The sequence below is a fragment of the Eublepharis macularius genome, chromosome 7 (genome assembly GCF_028583425.1).
Source record: "Eublepharis macularius isolate TG4126 chromosome 7, MPM_Emac_v1.0, whole genome shotgun sequence".
NCBI lineage: Eukaryota > Metazoa > Chordata > Lepidosauria > Squamata > Eublepharidae > Eublepharis > Eublepharis macularius.
This window is the reverse complement of record NC_072796.1, coordinates 38,161,329-38,181,620: the sequence shown is the minus strand read 5'-3', so window position 1 is coordinate 38,181,620 and position 20,292 is coordinate 38,161,329. Positions and strand designations below refer to the sequence as shown.

At 43.9% G+C, this 20,292-nt stretch overlaps 1 protein-coding gene across 1 annotated transcript in view; it reads right to left on the bottom strand.

Moving 5' to 3' along the window:
- GMPR (guanosine monophosphate reductase) overlaps positions 1 to 19,195 on the bottom strand; it is a 44,163-nt gene extending 24,968 nt beyond the window's left edge. The window contains exons 1-6 of the mRNA XM_054985014.1: positions 18,719 to 19,195; positions 15,594 to 15,713; positions 14,592 to 14,675; positions 10,041 to 10,214; positions 7,435 to 7,516; positions 4,910 to 5,016 (exon numbers count right to left, since the gene is read on the bottom strand). Coding sequence (XP_054840989.1) covers positions 4,910 to 5,016; positions 7,435 to 7,516; positions 10,041 to 10,214; positions 14,592 to 14,675; positions 15,594 to 15,713; positions 18,719 to 18,805 — 654 coding nt within the window. The 5' untranslated portion in view covers positions 18,806 to 19,195. The remainder of the gene's footprint in view (positions 1 to 4,909; positions 5,017 to 7,434; positions 7,517 to 10,040; positions 10,215 to 14,591; positions 14,676 to 15,593; positions 15,714 to 18,718) is intronic.
- Between the last annotated feature and the right edge of the window lie 1,097 nt (positions 19,196 to 20,292).

Sequence of the window (20,292 nt, the reverse complement as noted above, 5' to 3'; positions counted from 1 at the left end):
CAATATTAGAGGGTATTTAGCAACTTGGCTGACAATGTAGGGACGAGTCTCCCAATGCTTTCCCATGCCAGCAGGTATCGGCTCTGTTTCCCACGAGGCTGCAAGAAATCCAAGGTCTCTTGGTTCAAAGGTTTTTTATTGAAAGATTTTATTCAAAGTACAGGTGTCCATAAGTAATCCAAAGGCAGGAAAGCTTCTGGCTGACAGCGAAGCTTTGTTGAGAATGACGTGTTAGTTACAAAAAGCAATATATCAAAACCTCCCTCTATTTCCCCCCACCCCATTGCCCGGCTACAGTCGATGCCTGGGAAGGCGAGGGATGCTCCTCCAAGGTCGATGTCTAGTCCTAGTAGATAAGGCCTTCCTGCCTCCCTGGGAACACAGCTGTGAACCTGTGGACAGTAAACACTGGAAAACTACAGCATGAGAAAGCATCTGAAAGCAATATGGAGTTACTGTGGATAGCAGGCCTGACGCACTTGTTATTTCCACATCTGGGTTGTCAAGCAGAAACTGAACCTTAAAATCATCAGAAAACTCTGAGATTAACTACACACCATGCTCCAATCCAATCATGGTATCTTCTCAAAATGTCCATTTTTCACCATGTTCCAATCCAATTATGGTATCTTTCCCAAAAGTGTCCATATACAGTCATGAGATAATTTCTAGTACTGACTGGTCCCAAAATCAGTATATTAGATAACTTTTGTAAATCACTTTGGGTACCTACCAGTGAAGAAAGCAGAATAATAAATTACCTAAATAAATAAATAAGCACGTCTCTGCATAAGATGTTACACTAGCAACAAGGTGAGTTTAATAATAATATTTGATTTATATACCACCCTTCAGGACAACTTAACGCCCACTCAGAGCGGTTTACAAAGTGTGTTTTTATTATTATCTTCACAACAATCACCCTGTGAGGTGGGTGGGGCTGAGAGAACTCTAAGAAGCTGTGACTAACCCAAGGTCACCCAGCTGGCTTCAAGCAGAGAAGTGGGGAATCAAACCTGGTTCTCCAGATTAGAGTCCTGCCGCTCTTAACCACTATACCAAACTGGTTTGTAAGTGCTAACCCACACTACCAAGGCCAATGACCTATCCCAGATCATATCATAGTAGCAAAGTTAGAAATACAACTGCTGGATTAACTCTATGCTCTTTGCCTAAAGCCATAGAAATAGCTCAGGAATAACCGCCACAGGATATGGCCTACTCCATATGATGTTGTTTGCAAAAATATTACATTGCCTTGACAGGACAAGTTTACACATTATGTTGTAATGCTACTGCTAACCTCTTATATATCAAACAATATGTGAAAAACTAATACAAAAACAAGTAATACAGAGAAGCCCTCCACTTCCTTCTCTGGGACTACCTCAGGGGTCTCCCCTTCAGTGGCCATTATGGAAATTCTGTTAAGTGGATTTACATACTTCCATCCTGTCTCTTTTTTCTTCTGTATATTACATTGTAAACCATTATTTTAAGCTGTAAACTGCCTCATCTTAAATGCAATGTATCAGTATAATTAGAAACTAAGTAGACTAGCTAAAGATTGACCGTGCTGGATCCTACCAGCTCTTCCACTATCAAAAGGAGGGAGAAAGGACCACTTCTGACTACCAACAAGGCTATGTGGGCAATGATGGAATCCACATGGACTAAAGCCAGGAGAGATGGAAACTGTAGCAAGGAGGCAAGGAGACGAATTGGGCGAGATGGAGCTGGCAGGATCCAGCCCACTCTTTCTAGACAATCTCTCTGCTCTGCTACTAGAGAAGGCTCTGAGAATTGAATACCTGAATGGTATATTTCTGGAATCCTCCTACATTCTGCACTGAATCTAGTCAAAATACAGCTCTGAGGTAATCCTACTGAGTCTTGTAGTCTCTTTGCTTGAATAAACACTGCAGGATTTGTTTTATGTGGTTTTGTCACGAGGGAGAATATTCACTTACTTCATTCTTTCCTAGGCAGAAACAACTACAAGTAAGTCTCTGGATTGTAATCACCAGTGCTTTTTTTCTAAAAAAAAAATGTTTAGGGGTACTCTTAGTTTGACTCAAGAAAATCACCATTTTATAGTTCAAATCGGAAAAAATAAATGCAGTCAATGGACAAAATTACCAAGAACATGCTCACTCTTCACGTGGTCAACAGAAGACGGTGCCGTGTACCCACGCTCCACGTGGTCTACAGCAGATGCTGTATCACACAACACCGTTGTCGCATCTTTTGTTTTTACAGAGTCATCATTCACTTTACACTTTTTTGCTGACTGTGATGATGTAAAATAGTAATTTTCCTACTCATATTGAAATACTGCCACTCAATGAGGTTATAGGCCAAACTTTTATCAGTAAAACACCACACTACTTCACAGATTAAACACTCGCTTCCATCTGAGACTCAGGAAACACTGTGAAAGGAAATGACATCAGAAGACTGTCGGTGATGAGAATTATGGGTATTGCCAACCAAGCCACTCTATAGTGACACGTGCGCACAGCCAAAGAGTTTCGGTATAGACAAACTCTTTGCACAAAACGTACACAAATACACAAATTGGTCGCCACCATCAGGGGTAGCAATAAGACTGACCAATCACCGTGCTAGATTCCAACTACCAGAGCTCCAAGTGGCTTAGAGAAGACTTGTTTGAATTTGTCTGCACCCTAACGGTCACCGATTATGCCAGCCATCTCGGTGGCGCGTTTGATGCTCAAAGATGTTTCAATTTTTGTAAGACAAACAGCCTTCCTAGTAAGTTTAAATATAACTAAACATCTTTGTTGCCAACATACGCTACATAAAACTTAACAAATCACATAAATATCCATAACACGTTTGGAGTTGGTTTAGTGGGAATTCCAACATTTTAAAATTTTTACTTTCTCACGTTAGATTCACAAAATGTTTAGGGGCATGCGTACTCTTGCGTCCCCCCAGAAAAAAAGCACTGGTAATTACTGATATAGGCAATGCTTTGTTCATGACCAACTACTCTCTCTTTCCCAAAGACAGTGGGCTCCATCTAGCTCTTCCAAAATACTCTTGTACATTCCAGCCTTTGGGAATTTATCATTCCTATCCGAGAGCTAAGGCCAACATATTCAAAAGGCTCCAAGAGCAGTTGTTCCTAATCAGCAGTGAAATATTTATATGCAAGCTAGGGCCGACGGAGAGTATTTGGATAAGGGAACAATTTGGAATTCCCCACCCAGTCTGTAAGAATTCTTCCTCCAGGATTCTGGAAGCTCTCAAGGACCTGAGAGGCTTTATCATCCCCCCTCAGCCACTCTCCACATTCCATGCCTCTGGGAGTATGTTCAGTCTGCATCATGCTGGTTTTTAAAAAAAAAATTGGTTAATTTACAGTCCTATTATCTCCATACCTAAGGAACTTCTTGAGCTGAATCACCATTTTTGTCCTGGTTTTGCAGCTTCTGTGGCCAGCCCCTTCACTATTTGGTACAGTGGTAATATCAACACAACTGAAGCAGAACTGCCAATAGTGGCTCAAGGTGTTTCACAGCCTGAGGTGGCAGCAGTGCTGCTGCCACCCCCACCACAGGTAGCCTCTTTCCACTTTGATGCTTCAGTTCTCTTTAAAAATAGTGTGGCAAGCTGCACGTGCCAGTTTGGTATAGTAGTTAAAAGCGTGGGACTCTAATCTGGAGAGCCGGGTTTGTTTCCCCACTCCTCCACTTGAAGCCAGCTGGGTAACCTTGGGCTAGTCACGGCTCTCTGGAGCTCACTCAGCCCTACCCACCTCATAGGGTATTTTGTTGTGGGGATAATCATGTCCTACTTTGTAAACCGCTCTGAGTGGGCATTAAGTTGTCCTGAAGGGCGGTATATAAATGGAATGTTGTTGTTGTTGTGCCCTATAGTGCTTCCCGAACTCTCATGAGATTACTTACTGGCAACAAACAATCAGAAATGGTGGCCAAACTCTTGTGAAAAGAAGGAATCTCACAGGAGTTCAGGAACTGGAATGCACACTCTTGCTTTTTAAAAGGCCTAGTGAAACAAGGAAGGGAAGAGGATTTTCTCCTCTGGCTGCTTGGTAGAGGCTGCAATCAGGCAAGTTAAAGCAAACAAGACAGGCATTTAGCTGGCTGGCAGTGGACAGAACAGGAGGTTGGAGAACATCTGTTACAAAGCTGGCCTTCGAAACAATATTTGGCCCTTCCTTTTTAATTCCTGGCTTACTGAAAGAGCTCTACAGATCTGTGGAGGAGTTGCCTGTATCATGCAAGGAACTGCCAACTGAACCTACAAATGGAAAATATCTGAAGCAGAGCAGCACTTGGCTCCTGGGACATCAACAGGCAGCTGCTGTTGGGTAATCTCTAAGAGTGCTGACCACAAGTGCTATGATATTATGGGGATGATGCTTTGGAAATAAAGAGGATGAGGACAGAGTTTTGTTTAGTGGGTACAAATTTGCTGGAGGGGGAGGAAAAATTGTAAGATTTTGGGGGAGGGCTGAACAGCAGAACAACATGCCACAGGCTAAAGTGTTAGGAATGACAGGGTGGAGGGCTAAAATGAAGTTCAAATTGTTCTAAATGTATCATAAATACGGGACTACTGTAATGAGCACCACATGGGGCTTCCTCGGCAGATGGCTTTGGTGGTGCAACTGCTACAAAAACAGCGATGAGATATATAGCAGTAATTTCTATTTCAATATTTTTTTTCCTCCAGGCATAATCAAGAGGCTACTTCTGATTCATCAGTTCAGTTACAGCATTCTGATTCATTCCTCTGAAAGCTCTCACCAGAGGTCAGAGATGATTGCAGAAAGGATTTCCTTGTGTGTGTGACATTTTTAGGTGTGTGTGACATTTTTGTTACAGGTCCTCTGAGTGTTTTATAGCACCATACTTACTGAAATGATATGCCCTTTCAGTCCATGAGCGGAATCGGCACACTCTATCACTGCACTCAGCTGCGGATAGCCCACACCAGTTTTAATCCGAGTCGTGCACACAGATCCTAGTCATTAAAAACAACGGACAGACAGATGAAACTTAGAGCAACCCTGTTTGGCAAATTGAACAGGTCTCATCATGGGCTCTTCATAAACAGCCACACAAGAATCATTCCTCCCACCTGGCTAAGGCTGCACATGAATGGCACTGGGTCCCCCTCACACAATCATCATCCTACGATTTCTATTATGAGAAAAGCACTCGGCCCGATAAAAGGTTCCCAAATATTGTCTAGGAGAGCAACAGAATAGATGAGCCTTACAAAAATTCACTTCAATTCTCCATTGTCACTTGTTTTTAAAGTCTATTCAGTACCAGTTTCCTCTCTGTGTGACGCATCTTCTTTAAATTTGTTTTATGCGGGGCCTTTTTTCAGCTGGAACGTGGTGGAATGAAGTTCCGGAACCTCTCAAAAATGGTCACATGGCTGGTGGCCCTGCCCCCTGATCTTCAGACAGAGGGGAGCTTAGATTGCCCTCCGCACCGCTGAGCGGCGCGGAGGGCAATCTAAACTCCCCTCTGTCTGGAGATCAGGGGGTAGGGCCACCAGCCATGTGACCATTTTCCCTGAGGGCAACCCACTGAGTTCCACCACCCCTTTTCCCAGAAAAAAAGCCCTGGTTTTATGCAAAATGTAACACTCCCACAGTGCCATCCTAAACAGAGATGACCCATTCGGAGTCCATTAATTTCAATGAGCTTAGTGTCACTTTGCTTAAGATGACACTGTCAATCGCTTAACGCTGTTTAAGAGTCTCTTCGCTCTCCTCGCCTAGTTAGCTTTGGTGTTGCTGTCATACTTACCTGCAGTTAGCCCACCTAATCAGAATTTGAAACCAGGCTTTGATTACGAGGGAACCTGATCAAAATTAACCACACAATTAAAACTAATGCTCATACAACATTTAACTGCAGTTAAAGGCATAAAGGAATTCACCTGGAAAATGCCTTCCTAAGGGCTGTTCCTGATATTTTAATCACGGTTAACAAAAGCAGGAATATTAAACCTGCACAGACCCACAGCATGTCTGCCTTACAAAGGCTTTAGGCTTGTTTCTAGAGTCAGGTTAGATTAGCCAAATTCTTCTCCAGGCAGGGAAGAAGATATGTCAGTCATGATGACTTGCCATAAGCCTTCTGGTTTAAATAGGATTTATTTTACAACATTTATAACCCACTTTTCCTCCTACACAGAACTCTCCAGCATTGAACTCAAAACAAAAGTTAACATCTTAATAATCATAATAAACATGCAAATGGGTAGATAGTATTATTAATCAACTCATCAAATGTGTTTGACTGATCTGGAATGCTTTGGGTAGGCCTTCCAATCTGATCCTAAAAGTGATAACAGACCAGGAAAAGGGTCTGTCATTTCAAACAGTAAGGGGGAACTGGTCAGGCTGAACTGGGCACCTTATGAGCTGTGAACAGAGTTCAGAGAGAACTACTCTTGGCAAGCCCTCAGATGTTTTAATTTGGAAAAGAGGGGCATTTTCTTTTGCAACACTAAAACGCTATTCGGCTCCTTGATCGTCAGGCAGCCTGCTCTCTCGGTGGTGTCAGCTGTTTATTCATACAATCCCTTCAATATTCAAAATACTTGGCAATCCTTGTTTTGTTCACAACAGCAAACCAGCAAGGTAAGATGTTTTTATTCCTGTTTAACAGATGAAGGCACTGATGGTGCAATCCCAAGCACAGTTACACCCTTTTAAGCCCACTGACTTCAGCTCTGTTTAGGATTGCTCCACGAGGCTCTGGAACTGTGATTTGCCCACAGTCATTCAGCAGATCCTTAAATCCTGGTAGCTGACAACCACTACTTGTTTAGACTCCCAAGTTCCCACAAACCAGCTCCACACAGTTCTGACAGTCCTTAAGAGCTACTGGGTCCTTGTTGCGGAACAGCTTTTGTGCTACCCAGATTGCTTTTGTTCCTTATTAGTCAGGGACACCATAGGGCCCAGCTACTGAAACCAGCAGCAGTTGAAAGGTAAGGGTGTGTGGATGACCAACCTGCACCATCATCTGTACCAACAAACAATCTCAGTGTTCTCTCAAGTCCCAACAAATACTGCAATATTCCACAAAGCTTTATGTGTTGTATGAGGACAACTCCCAGTGGAATTGTACATCCAAGCAACTTTTACTTTTCTTACAGATTTTATCTGTAAACTGCTGTGGGAGTCAATTTGTCTGAAAAGGTAGGAATATAAATAATTAAGTTAAGCATTACAAGGACTTGTAATCAGCCCTTGGGTGCAGTAAACTACCACAGTGTCTCTTACAGTTTGTCTCTTACCAGTCTTTTAAACTGTAATATATGAATGTCCTGCCTCTGTATCATCCCAAGAACACATGGGCGAGGGACTCCAGCACACGAGTACAACCCCTTACAATGCATCCCAAATCAGCTTACCTGGTCCAATTCCCACTTTAATAATATCTGCTCCAGACAGAATAAGTTCTTCTACCATCTCTCCTGTCACCACATTACCTGCCTGAAAACAGACAAGAACATCACTAATGATTGCAAGCAATGTGAAAAGAAATCATAAGCAGAGATTTTTCTCTTCACCTTTGTCTAAACTATCAAGTTCCAAATGCTTATGCTTTTTCTTGTAGCAGCCTGAGTTACTGAAACATTCTGAAATGCAGTTCTTAAGCTCCAGAACTTTGAATTCAGCCAGGGCCACTGTGCTGTGCATAAACTTCTTTGTGAAAACCCAAAGGCCTGATCCAGGAAAACAAGAATTGCTCAAGACTGCAGATCAAGTTATGATGATGCTCCATGTTCCTGAACTCACAGACTATCGAAAGTGCATTTTGGAAAACCAGAACAGGTCAACCTACAATGCCCTGAAGATGATCATTTCGTGTTTAAAGTAAGTCCTTTCCATAGTCCATTAGCTCTTCTTTTTATTCTGCCCCTCCATCCCCCTTCATTTACTGGATCTAGAAAAAAAAGTGGAGAACATCTTCTCACTGGTTCTTTGTCATATGCTTACAAGCAAAAAAAGTAAACGGATAAGTCATATACAATGCTTGTGAGACAAGAAGGTCCATGAGGAGACTAGAGTTTAACCAGAGAGACCTCTAATTCAATACTGGCACCTCTGTATCATGTTCACTGAGCCAATCCAGGCTTAATGAATGTGTCACCTTGCAAACAGGTCAGAACAGCACCTGTGCATTCTAGGGCTTTTTCAATGATGGATCACAATGTGGTGGAACAGTCTCCCTCAGGATCCTCATGATATTGACCTTATGGAGGCTTTGCAAAGCCAAATTATGTAGAAGGGTGTGATGACAGGGTGTGGCCTCAATGTTCCACTTTCCATCACTCCTAGTAGCAGTGACCAAGCACTTTGGGGTTTTGCATGTCTGGGAGTGGTCAGCCAGGCTAAATATGAAAACCGTGCTGGATAACATGCTGCACTTACGATGGGACATAGGGGGTAATCTGAGGTAATTTCTACTTTCCCCCTTTCCCTTTCCTGGAATGATTCACTCCAACACCTTCTTTCAGCATAAGAATGTAAGAGAAGTCATGTTGGATCAGGCCAATGGCCCATCCAGTCCAACACTCTGTGTCACACAGTGGCCAAAAACCAGGTGTCCTTAGGAGATCTGCCAGTGGGGAAGGGACACTAGAAGCCCTCCCACTGATTGCCCCCCCCCCCACACCAAGAATACAGAGCATCACTGCAAAACAAGAATAAATCATCTTTTCTTTAGAAGAACATATAACAAGTAGTTAGGTGGTAGGCAAGTAAAGGGTAATAACTATTTATAGCAACAGAGAACCAAAGCTCCACTTTAGAAGGGTTACCGAATCACACACTCAGGGTTACAGAACAGACAGGCTGTTTTCTGCTGGACAGAGATGTTTTGCTTGAATGGCTCACTACTGAAATAGTATTAGCTTGTCTCTCAGATTTTTTCCCTCAATTCCCCCACAAGTCACTAAGATGCTAGTTCTTTGAGGTAACCTAACCTATCACAGGCCACCTAACCTAATCCTGCCTCTCTATACCATTTAAGCCCTAGCCACCTAGCTCTAGCGATGTCTGGACCGGATTTGAGGGCTTCTTCTGTTATTTTCTGGTTTTCCCTTCACTAAAATAAGGAGTAGGGACTCCTCTAGTGTTGTTGTGACACAGGGAAATAGCTTGAGGGGGGAGGGGGAGCCCCTCCTTCCCCTACGGAAGCATTCTGAAGCCCTTTTGGGCTCTCCTTTATTTTTTAACAGCCATTCCCCACAGCTGCTGTGTGGCTGCAGGAAACTTGAACCCTAGCTTGACCCTGTCTCTGACAAATCCACAGCCTTCCATGGGACGGAAATGCTAGAAATCTGCATACACAGCTGGGATTCCAGTACTGGCTGTGATGCATGGAGGCAGAGCTGGACGCTGTCTGTCACAAAGGACATTCTTGAAAAACTTTCAGGCCTGCTGTTTATCTAACTGGAATTCTAGTGGGTCTTCTTACAGATATTGTTTAAGTTGTTGTTTAAGCTATAAATTCAATAAATTTAAATTTAAATTAAATTGTTCTTTTATTTTATTTTGGTTTTAAATAATATCGTAACCCACGATGGCTCCTTTTTATGGAGAAAGGCGGGCTAGAAGTGCCATAAATGAGAAGGCATCACAACGATGGCATCACTGAGCGATCTTGGGCATGCTTTGGAGTTTGCGATGCCATTTTCCCTGCCAATTTTTGCAAGTGCTCTCAAACTTTCTTGAGCTTAAGAAAAAAGGTTTACAATTCAATAAGAGAGGGCTGCTGAAGAAAGACCCAATCACCAACCCCTGAGTCAACTTGCTGGGTCATGGCCCTTCTAGCCTCCTAATCTAGGCTCCCCATCTGTTAAGTGGGAATGACAGCAACTCAGATTGTTTCTGTAATGATAAATAAAGAATACAGCAATGAAGAAATAATGGAACACAATCGCTGGACTCAACCAAATCTATTACCAAACTGCAACCTCCACCACCCTCCCCGGTCCCTCATCATACCTACCATGATGGTGTGATTTGGGAATCTGGTATGGACCGATTTCACAAACTCCACAAAATGTTCTGAATAACCATTGGCCACATCCAAACAAATGTACTTGATAAGTGGAATGGCCTCTATGATCTTTGTCAGTTTCTCAAAGTCAGACTCTCCACTGCCTGAACTCACTGCTACATGCTGGAAAGAAAGGATGATCAGTAGTGTTACTATAAATGAGGTCAATAGTATTCTCTATTTGCAGAAGAAAAATATTCAGGCTGTCTTAATACAAACATCAAACTGTGGGACAAAAAAAGACACAAGGGAGAACATCCCCGTCCGCCCCAAACTATACGATGGCAGAGAAACCGTGACGCAAAAACTTGGGGCAGGGCTCTGGCAGTGTGAGCTTAAAATCATTTTATTCCCAGCTATACTATGTCAGGCAACATCTGAATCATTATTTCCTCTGGAGCAGTCAGAACTAGCAGTTTTATCTAACACTTTCTTCAAAAGTGATTGCTACTTAGGGTGTTCCTATCATATTATTATTTCTTTAAAAACTCAATGATGCTGGTAAATAAGAAACTCTTTGTGGTTTATTATACCCACAAAAATCTTTCGATGGTAGTTTTTTTTTCTATTTCCTAAAAAAACATTGTTTTGGATATTGCACATTATTTCCTGTTTGGTTTACAACCTGTTTTCTGTATTCTATCTGTAGAGAATAAAGCTATCATCTACCCCTTTTTGTCAAGTCTATTATTTCCACAGAAAAGCTTTATGCTCAATTTCCTAGATATTACTGGCAATTTCGTTATTTTTTAAAATTTGGATTCAAGCTATTCTATATCCTCTTTAAACAAGAAATCTACAAAACATGGAATGCCTAATTCAGGCTTTTAATTCATGCAACTTTTATAGTACAATCCTATGCAGAGTTACTGCAGTCCAAATCCAATGAAATCATTGGGCTTAGACTGCAGTAACTCTGCCTAAGACATAGGGTTGCATGTCCCTATCCCCTCCCAGTGGGGGGGGGGGTGGAACCTGGGGGGGGGGGCAGAACCTGGCACTTACCTCATGTCAACAGTGTTTTTCTCTTTGTGTGAGCATACACTCCAGTGTAGGGTTGCCAGGCCCCCTCAATCTCCCGGCGGGGGGACAGGGGCCTGGCACTTACCTTTTGGGAGAGGGGGATGCGCACGTGCACACCCTCACAGGCACGATAACATCACTTCGGGGTGACATCATTGCTTGGCTGGGCACTGCAGAATGCACCCGAAACAGGACGTTCTGCCGTGGATCGGGCCCGGTTTTGAGGCACTGCGGAGCACAGTATTCCTGCGCACCGCAGTGCCTCAAAACAGGCCCGATCTGTGGCAGAACAGGCCCATTTTGGGCACTGCAGAGCGCAGGAGCGCTCCACAGCTGCTGAAAACAGGCCGATTTGCCACGGATCAGGCCCGTTTTGAACGCTGTGGAGTGCAGGAGCGCTCCTGTGCTCCGCAGCGGCCCCGATCCGGGCCAAAACAGGCCTGATCCCAGCAGCTGTGGTGCACGGGAGCATGCTGAGCGGCGGGGGAGCGCACAAGGAAGGTGTGCCTCCCCCTCGCTGCTCAGGTAAGTGGGGGTGTGGTGTGGGGAGTGGGGGCAGGAGATCCCCCGCCGCCACCGGGGGTCTGGGATCCCTACTCCGGTGCCTGTGCGATGACATCACTCCCAGAATTGATGTTGTCGTTCCAGCCATGGAAGCACTTCTACATTCCCTGCAGGCCAATTTGGCCTGTTTGAAACCCAAATTGGCCCCAAATGAAGAGCAAGAGTGCTCCCATAGCCAGCGTGATGACATCACTTCCTTGTGAGTGCACATGCTCCTGACATGCCTGCCAAGGAGTTTGCCACCTCACGACAATTGCTGACGGATTGGTGGGCAAGGTGCAAACACCAGAAACCCTTCTGGGACGGCACTATCAGTATGTCTACATAGCACTGGTCTCTGATGTTCATTCTTGAAGCCTATTTTGCTTTTTAATGTTACGCTTATTTTGTCTCTTCTACAATGTTATAAGTATAGCTATTCGTATCTGTGAAAAATATTTATCTGGAATACTTACTCTAAACCCCTATTAAACATGTAAGATTCTGACAGGGTTATCCTGTTGGATCCCTCTGAGGAATACTAATCACTTCTGGCCAATGTTTGGTTGCGCCTACAAGGCCAGCCTGTGGACACACTGAATCCTCAGTCAATTCAATAGGAGCTTAGGATTTAAACTGTGCACATTCATTGGTTTTTGATCTCAAAGGACTCCGCTTTGCTGATGCATGCCTGAAGAACACTTAAAAATGTATTCTTTGCTGACCTTTGTCTTCAAATTTTCTAGCATCATTTTACTATTGTCCTCGTATGTGCAAACCCGGTATGTGGAATGGCCAAATAAAATTAGCTTGAGTGGAAGACTGCAGAACAGGCCTGGTCACCATGGCAATTAAACTAAAGAGGGAGGAGCCAACTGTGAGAAGACCCTGGGTGAGAGAGTCTGGAAAGTAAGTCTGGTCATCAGTGCTGTATACATATGTAAATCAAAGGCTTCTATATGAGTCTTTTTGCACTATCATATGCAAATGAATGGGAATGAAAATCTGCTGTATGTTGCACTGACTTAGTGGAACTGTTTTTAAGAGGGTTACATAATATGACTAGCAAGTCTTTAACTTGCCATACCAAAGGATGTCACAGTGTGAGGTCTCCAGACAATTCCCTTAGTTTTGGGGGGCGGGGCTAGTGGACAGGCATCGAACCAATATGCCGGCCATAGAGTTTTTGAGAAATGCCACAGTGTTCCCCATGACATGTTGATGTCACTTCTGGTTATGTCAGCATGTCGATGTCAACATGTTGATATTGAAGCCCCCCCCCCTGAAGTTAAAACTCCTGCCAGCTGCCACAGGAGACCTGGCGGCCCTAGCAATACTCCATTGAGTATGCTAGGTGATTGAAGAAGGGGCAGGTCTTCTTTGTTCAGCCACTTCTGCTCTGTTACTTTTCTCTACTGGGCAAGACAAGACAAGAGTTTCAGTTCTAGTTTTATGTTTCCCTCCAACAACAATAGTGAAATAACATCAAGAATATGAAGGAAAAGGCTTCTTTCTCTCTCCATTTGAGAAGAACTGTGGGTTTCTTCCCTCTGTGAGCATCACTGCGAGAGTGCTGAGGAAAACAGTACTTGTTTTGCAAGACAGAAGAGCATGAGGAAACCCTGATCTCCTTTAAACTAAATTAGGTGTGAGGAATATGTCTGGAATCAGTGCGGCCTAAGGGGAAATACTGAGAAACGTGGCAGCCATGCTCCTTGTGGGCACTTTCTTGTTGTGAAGTGGAAAGCTCTGGCTGACTGGAAAAAAGAAATCACAACCAAGATAGGACAAAGAGAAAGAGGGTCTAGTGCTGCGGAGAATGCTTCCGCAAGGGGCCCACGACTTAAATGGACTTTGATTGAAGACAAGTTTGTCAACTAATATTCCGAAGTGTGATGTAGCGTTTATAATATTGGACTAGGTCTTGTGAGAAGACCCTATTCTGTCATGAAGTTCTCTGACTGATCTTTAGGCTAGTGGTGCAAAAAAAGTTGAGGCTTTCTACAAGAGAGCAGGGAAGAACCAAACCTTTAATCTAGGTTAGCTACAAGGAAGAGCAGATATGCCTGGAGTCACTCCTGTCTCTACTATGGAACTTTTTTTGAAAGCTCAAAACAAAAAATCATTAAAATACTACCCTCTGTTTTCTATTCCAGACATTCAGAAGTGTTTTTGCTTTTGCCTGTCCCAGAGAGATTTTCTTATGCTGTCACAAAGATATGTGGGCTTACGATAAATCCTGCATCAAATGTGTTTGACTCAGCACAGTCACATTTCTATACCATTTCCTGATCCCAATCTTCCATTTTCCTGAAATGCAACCACCACTAACAATTCCAACAGCAACATACTGTTCAAAATCTCCCAGCTTTTCTCTTTTGAAATATACATGTTCCACGTTAGATGCTCAAACTCACTTTAATAGTAGAAACTCTATTAACACATGTATTGTCGAAGGCTTTCACGGCCGGAGAACGATGGCTGTTGTGGGTTTTCCGGGCTGTATTGCCGTGGTCTTGGCATTGTAGTTCCTGACGTTTCGCCAGCAGCTGTGGCTGGCATCTTCAGAGGTGTAGCACCAAAAGACAGAGATCTCTCAGTGTCACAGTGAAACGTCAGGCGAAACGTCAGGAACTACAATGCCAAGACCACGGCAATACAGCCCGGAAAACCCACAACAACCATCTATTAACACACTTTTTATACATTTGCTACAGTTAAACTTCCGTGCTTTAAAAAGACTTTATTAAAATATTTGTAAGCTGCCTTTCGCTGCTCACTGAGCCCAAGATGTTCACAGAAGCGATTAACGTAACACATACCATACTCACGATTATTTTATGTCAGCTGGAAACAATACACTTTACCTGCATTCCAAGGAATGCATAGTTAAAGGACCAATGACACTTAATAATTAACTATATGAAAATATACCTCAAGGCATTCTGGGTGATTGCTTGCAAACAGTTTCCACTCTTCCAGAGAGTAATGCTTGTGTATAGCAGTAAACATTGCATGCTAAAAACAAACAAGCAAACCTGTATTATTATCACACTATGTACTGTCTCAATATCCCTGCCTCCCGCAATAGTTGTGAGCACTAAGGGTGTGCACTGCAGAAGGGTGCCCGGCAGATATGCTGGCAGAACATCACAGGGCTCTCAGCTCAATAGCATGCTGCTGTCAAGTGTCTCCCAGGCAACTGGGACACAGGAAGCACAAGTACAGGGTGGCTGCCATCTACTCTAATCTGTGCTACTGCTGACCAAACACCAAGGATTCCAGTTTTCTTGCAGGATGAGAGTTTCAATGGGGCAGACCCAGCAAAAAATACAGATGTCGTTTCAGTGCAGCCCCCCCAGCACTGGATCACTATGTCCCCACAGAAGGGACAGCCCACCCTGTGGGAACCCCCAAGGTTAAGGGGGCAGCAACAGGCCCTGCAAAAGCACCACATACAGACATTTAGAGCCCACTTGCTTGTGGCTGTTGCAGCAGGACACTGCTTATCACAAACCTTGTGTCTCTTTGGACTCTTTGCAGCCATCCAACAAGAGAAGAAAGGCTAGGGTGGACTCCATTTGAGGGATAGCGCCAACCATATGCCAAGCTGACAAGACCACTACCAATGGCTGCAGTGACCAGTGTTTCCCTGCTGCGGCATCGCCAGCTCTCTTGTTCTAGCCTAACTCTTGCACTGAATGCCTGTAATCACTCTGATTTGTGAGTGTTGGCTTGCAGTGGGGTCGCTATGGACTCTGGTGCAATTGCTATGCTCTCTGCACCTTGTGTCATGAATTTCCTCTGCAGAATGGACCAGTACTGAAAGTGCACTGGCATTGGGGGTCTTAGAATTGGACTATTCAGAGTAAGTTGGTTCCTTTTAAAATCTTGCAGATGATATTTTCAGGCAGAAGAGATTGGAAAGACACTCACCTTAGTCATAACTTGTGCCATTTCAAAAGTTCCCACAGAATCCATGTTTGCTACAATAACAGGGATTCCCGTGTAGGTCTGCTTAGAATTACGGAATGTGAAGGTACGCATAAGATCTACCTGTAAAAAAGGTGCATATTTCAACTAGCACTCTACACACCAAATTATTATATGCTATTCAACAACAAAAAAACAAAACATAGTAAGGAATTTATTATGGACTGGGAGAAATTTAAAAATTATTTAGAAAAGAAATGGGATGTAAAAGGACAATTGTGGTCTCTCGATAATTATTAAGAATTAAGAATGTAGTAAGAACTTTGCCTTTAATAATAGGGACAGACAAGATCTAGAGTTAACGATAAGAAATAAAGGGGTTATAGTGCTGTTGGGAGTCAATATAGAAAAGGGGGAGGGGGAGGGGGTGGGATGCATGTATTAAGATAATGGGGAATATCTGAAAAGATGTATAATGAATATGTGTTAACCCATCCAATAAAAACTTTATGAAAACAACAACAACAACAACAAACAAAACAAACCTTACTACATACAGACTTAAGCTACAAGGCTAGGAAAACACAAACAATAATGAAAGCAATGAAAAACAACAATTTCTGAACAAAACTGATAATTGGAAGTCTTAATTTGAACATTCTTTGTTATAAGGAGGACTAGCATCCAATGTCTCTTGTATCTACCTGACTTCTTACTGCTACCAAGCTAGGTTCATCCTTCCAACTACTAAGGAATAAGTAACAAAGGAAAACATAACCAGCAAAGTGTAGTTTTCATTTGCCTGGCAAATCATGGCAGCAAACCAGAATCGAACTGTGGTTTGTAAATCATGGTTTACAAGGAAAACACAAAGATACCACTGAGTGCTACCCCAGGACACTCCCGCGTCCATTCTATAGAAAGCTACTCACCGGAAACAATAAATCTCCTGTTGTATTCTAAAAAGTAGTAATGTGTTGGGATAAGGATCATTCTCTTTTAATTTAATTAGCGTCTTCTTAAAATAAATAGTGTCTCTTAAAATAAGGTAGGTTTGTTAACTTTTATATTTAAATAAACATTAAATTCTATTTATATTGTCTGCTGGGAATAGAGGTCTTCATTTATAAATATGATCCCCCCCCAACAAACTGAAAAATTATCAGAAGAGTTTTTTTCCAACTATTATTTTTAATTATTTGAGGGTCAGGTTAAATGCTTGCCTTGGCCAAATTTTATATGAATTAACACATAAAAATAATCAATAGCTGGCATTATCGTTCCCCTTAGAGAGGAAGGAAACTCAAAAAAGATAAGGTATTTAATTGGTCTATGCAAAATCGTCCTTTTTGTTTTACTTTACCTCTTTTCTCTAGTCAAATTCATACACTTCTCTCAATTACCTAGTATCATGCTTGAAACAGCAACTGTACTAAACCACAGGTAGTGCATGCCAGACTGGAGAACTCAGCCGCCCAAAGCTTTATTCCAGATCCAAACATAACAGAGAGGAAAGGACAGGATTTATAGCCAATAAACAAAAATGGAATCTGACTCTATACACATAGCAGCACAATCTATACTGGAAAGTTAAGTCAGTGCCACACGCTCTCACTACATGCGCATAGGATTGTACTTCTCTTACATGTAATTGCCTCTTCATTCATTCAAGTATTTGCTATCATACTGGGAGCTAAAGATAGTACTTGTTTCCCTGGCTTGTACTATTAAAATTCATACATTTAAAATATTGCATTTTAGGTGTACATGTTTTATGAATATGCTTTAAAAATATGTTTGAGCACAACAGTCTAATGAAATCTACACGAATTATGCCCAGGCAAAGGTGTTTTGGATCAAGTTTTAAACTAAAGCAAGCTTTACAATAAAATATTTCACCATAAATGGTTTAGTGCTTACAACTTATATAACAGAAAAGGTCTCTCATGTTTCTAGAGTGTTCCTTATGCTCTGAATGTTGTTCCCAAGGTGACAGGCAAGTCATATCAGAAGTTAAAGCAAGCCTGTTGGGGTAATGGATATTGTAAACCCACATTCTAGAAGGATTTTTAGTTGCAGAAAAATAATCCTGTGGTGCTTAGTACCTGACAATAATTCAACAGTAATAATGGCTGCCAGCCAATCAGGGACTAGATGTCTCCATATAAACTATAACCACTGAGCAATAATCGTGATATGATTGTGCAAATCGTTTGACAACCACCAAAAAACCTGCAGGTATTTGTCTAAGAGAATAAAGGGGGAAATCTGCACCTTAACAGTCTGGCAACCAAATGATGTTCAAATTTATGACTTGCAGGATCTTAATAGTAATGTGTGTGCTTGTAAAATCTTCACTTGCAGACATAAAAGTAAATGACTTTCATGAACGTTTCACAGCCACAAAACGTAAGGAAGTGGCTCCTATTACCCAGAAAGGGTATTTTCTTACTTGATGCCATTTCACAAAAAAAATGCTGGTTTTCTTCTTCCTCCTGTTTTGAGCGCGCAGACCCACATTTGGCCTGGCCTTGTCCTCATAATACCGCATCTCTCTCCTATTACCCTCCCTGCCCCTCGCAAGGAAATCTCAGGCCTGGGATGCCTGGATTGCAATTTGAGCCACCGACACACACGCCACACCACACACACACCCCTTTCGCAGGCCATCCATGACCCCAAAGCGATGTGTCACGCCGTTTGTTTCTCAAGGCCCCTACAAACACTCCTAAGCGATGCGGTTTCACTCTCGGTCGTCTTGCTGCATTCCTTCTGGGCTGCTTGCAGCCACATTCCAGGAGCTGCACCTGCCGGGGCAGAATAAGCTGCCCTTCGGCCCAAAGAAACGAGCCCGGTCCGCCTTCGCCCTGCGATACCCCGGAGAGTTATGCAAAGGCTGCTCCTTGGAAAGAGGGACACCCCCTCCCCTTTTGCAATAAAAGCAAAACGCACAAACGCGGCTTTAGCTGAAGAAGAATCCCACCTAGGAGTTAATGAACGGGAAGATGTGGGTTTTTTTAAAATACATTGAGGTTAAGGAGGGAAAGTGAGAAGAGAGAAAGAGGTTACAGCGCAGCGAGATGAGAAGCGTTAAGAAAAAAGCATGCTCGTTTGGAAACGGCCCCCACCTCTGCTCTGCTTTTGAGGCTGCTTCGTTTAGGTCTAAGCAAGACATCTTTAAAGTCCAGCTTGAGGTCTGCGTCTACTCGGGGCATCTTGCCGGGTTTGGCGAGGTGGGAGGGCTGCTCCGGGGCTCCTTCGCCGGCTTCCCTGCCGCCGCCGCCGCTGCCGCTTTTGGGGTTTGGGGGCGGTTGGCAGTCCGGGGCAGGAGCCACCAAAGCTTGCTCTCTCTGCAGGGCGCGTATTTATAGGGCGAGAAGGAGCGGGCCGGCGCGCCCGAGCCCCATCGCTTTATTAGGAAGGGGCTGCTTTTGGAAAGCGCAGGGGGGCCGCCAGGGGTAGGTCGGTCCGCCGGCTTTGCCCCCCCCCCTTGCCTTGCAAAAAGGAAAAGAGGGAGCCGGCGCGTCTCTCTGGGGTGCCTGCGCGCTGCTACGGCACTGCAGCTCAGCACGGGCGAGCCCGGCGAGCCACTCACTGCAGCAAGAGCGCCGAGGCGGGGGATAGCGCTAGGGCCGGCCCGGGTGAGCATGGGACCGGGGAAGAGGTGGGGACTGGCCTCGGAGGGAGGCGGGAGAAAAGCCGGGGACCAGACTCCAGAGGAGCCGGCCCAGGACGCGGAGACTTAAGGGCGCGCCAAGGGCAGAGAGGCCAGAACGAGCGCCCATGTTGTGACACCCCCGGCTATATTTATACTTCAATGCAGAGCCCGCAGGCCCCACCCCGGCTTCTCGCTTTTTTTCACACTCCGTTTCTGTGGAAGTCGGTTTTGCGCATTGGCTCTTCGGGAGAGGCCCCCCCCTCCCGCCACAAGGCCGCCTCTCGGTTGCTGACTGTTCCACCAATCAATTATGAAGCTGCGTTTTTCTCACACAGACCCCGGACCCCAAGTTGCTTGGCAGTTTCTTCTGGCAAGCCTCCCCGCGCCGTCCCTTCCGGAAACAGTAAAGAAGCCCACCCCCCTCAGGGAGGGATGTGGGCAGTTCCTCTCAGCCCATGGGCAGTGCTGCTTAGTAAGTAACATCGGTTTTGTAAGCCTTCTTTCTCCCAGATAACTGGGAGTCAAGGTGAGTAACAACAGTAAAATGACCACATAATTCTAAAAACAACAGGATTTATCAGCAGAAGATGGTGTTGAACGGTTACAGAGATCCGAGAGGGTAATCTGTGTTAGCTGTCTTGTACCCAGAATTCTTGCATCTTCAGGGACTTTGGTTGAGTAGCAGTCTAGAAGTCTGGGCTGCAAGATCCTCTGGATGTTTCATGCCAACCAGCAAACTTCCATGTCCCTTAATTACTTTTCCTGGTTCCTTCCACAAATCTTAAGAGCTCACATGAGTAGACTCCTCATGTGAAGAGTGCCAAAAATGTGAAGAGTGCTGAGAGCCAACATGGTTTAATTCTGGTTAGAATTCTGGACTAGGATCTGAGAGAACCAGATTTGAATCTCCATGCTGCCATGAAAGTTTATGGAGTGGCTTTCAGCAAATCACGCAGTTTCCGCCTAACTTACTTAATAGGTGTATTGTCGAAGGCTTTCACGGCCGGAGAACAATGGTTGTTGGGGTTTTTCCGGGCTGTATTG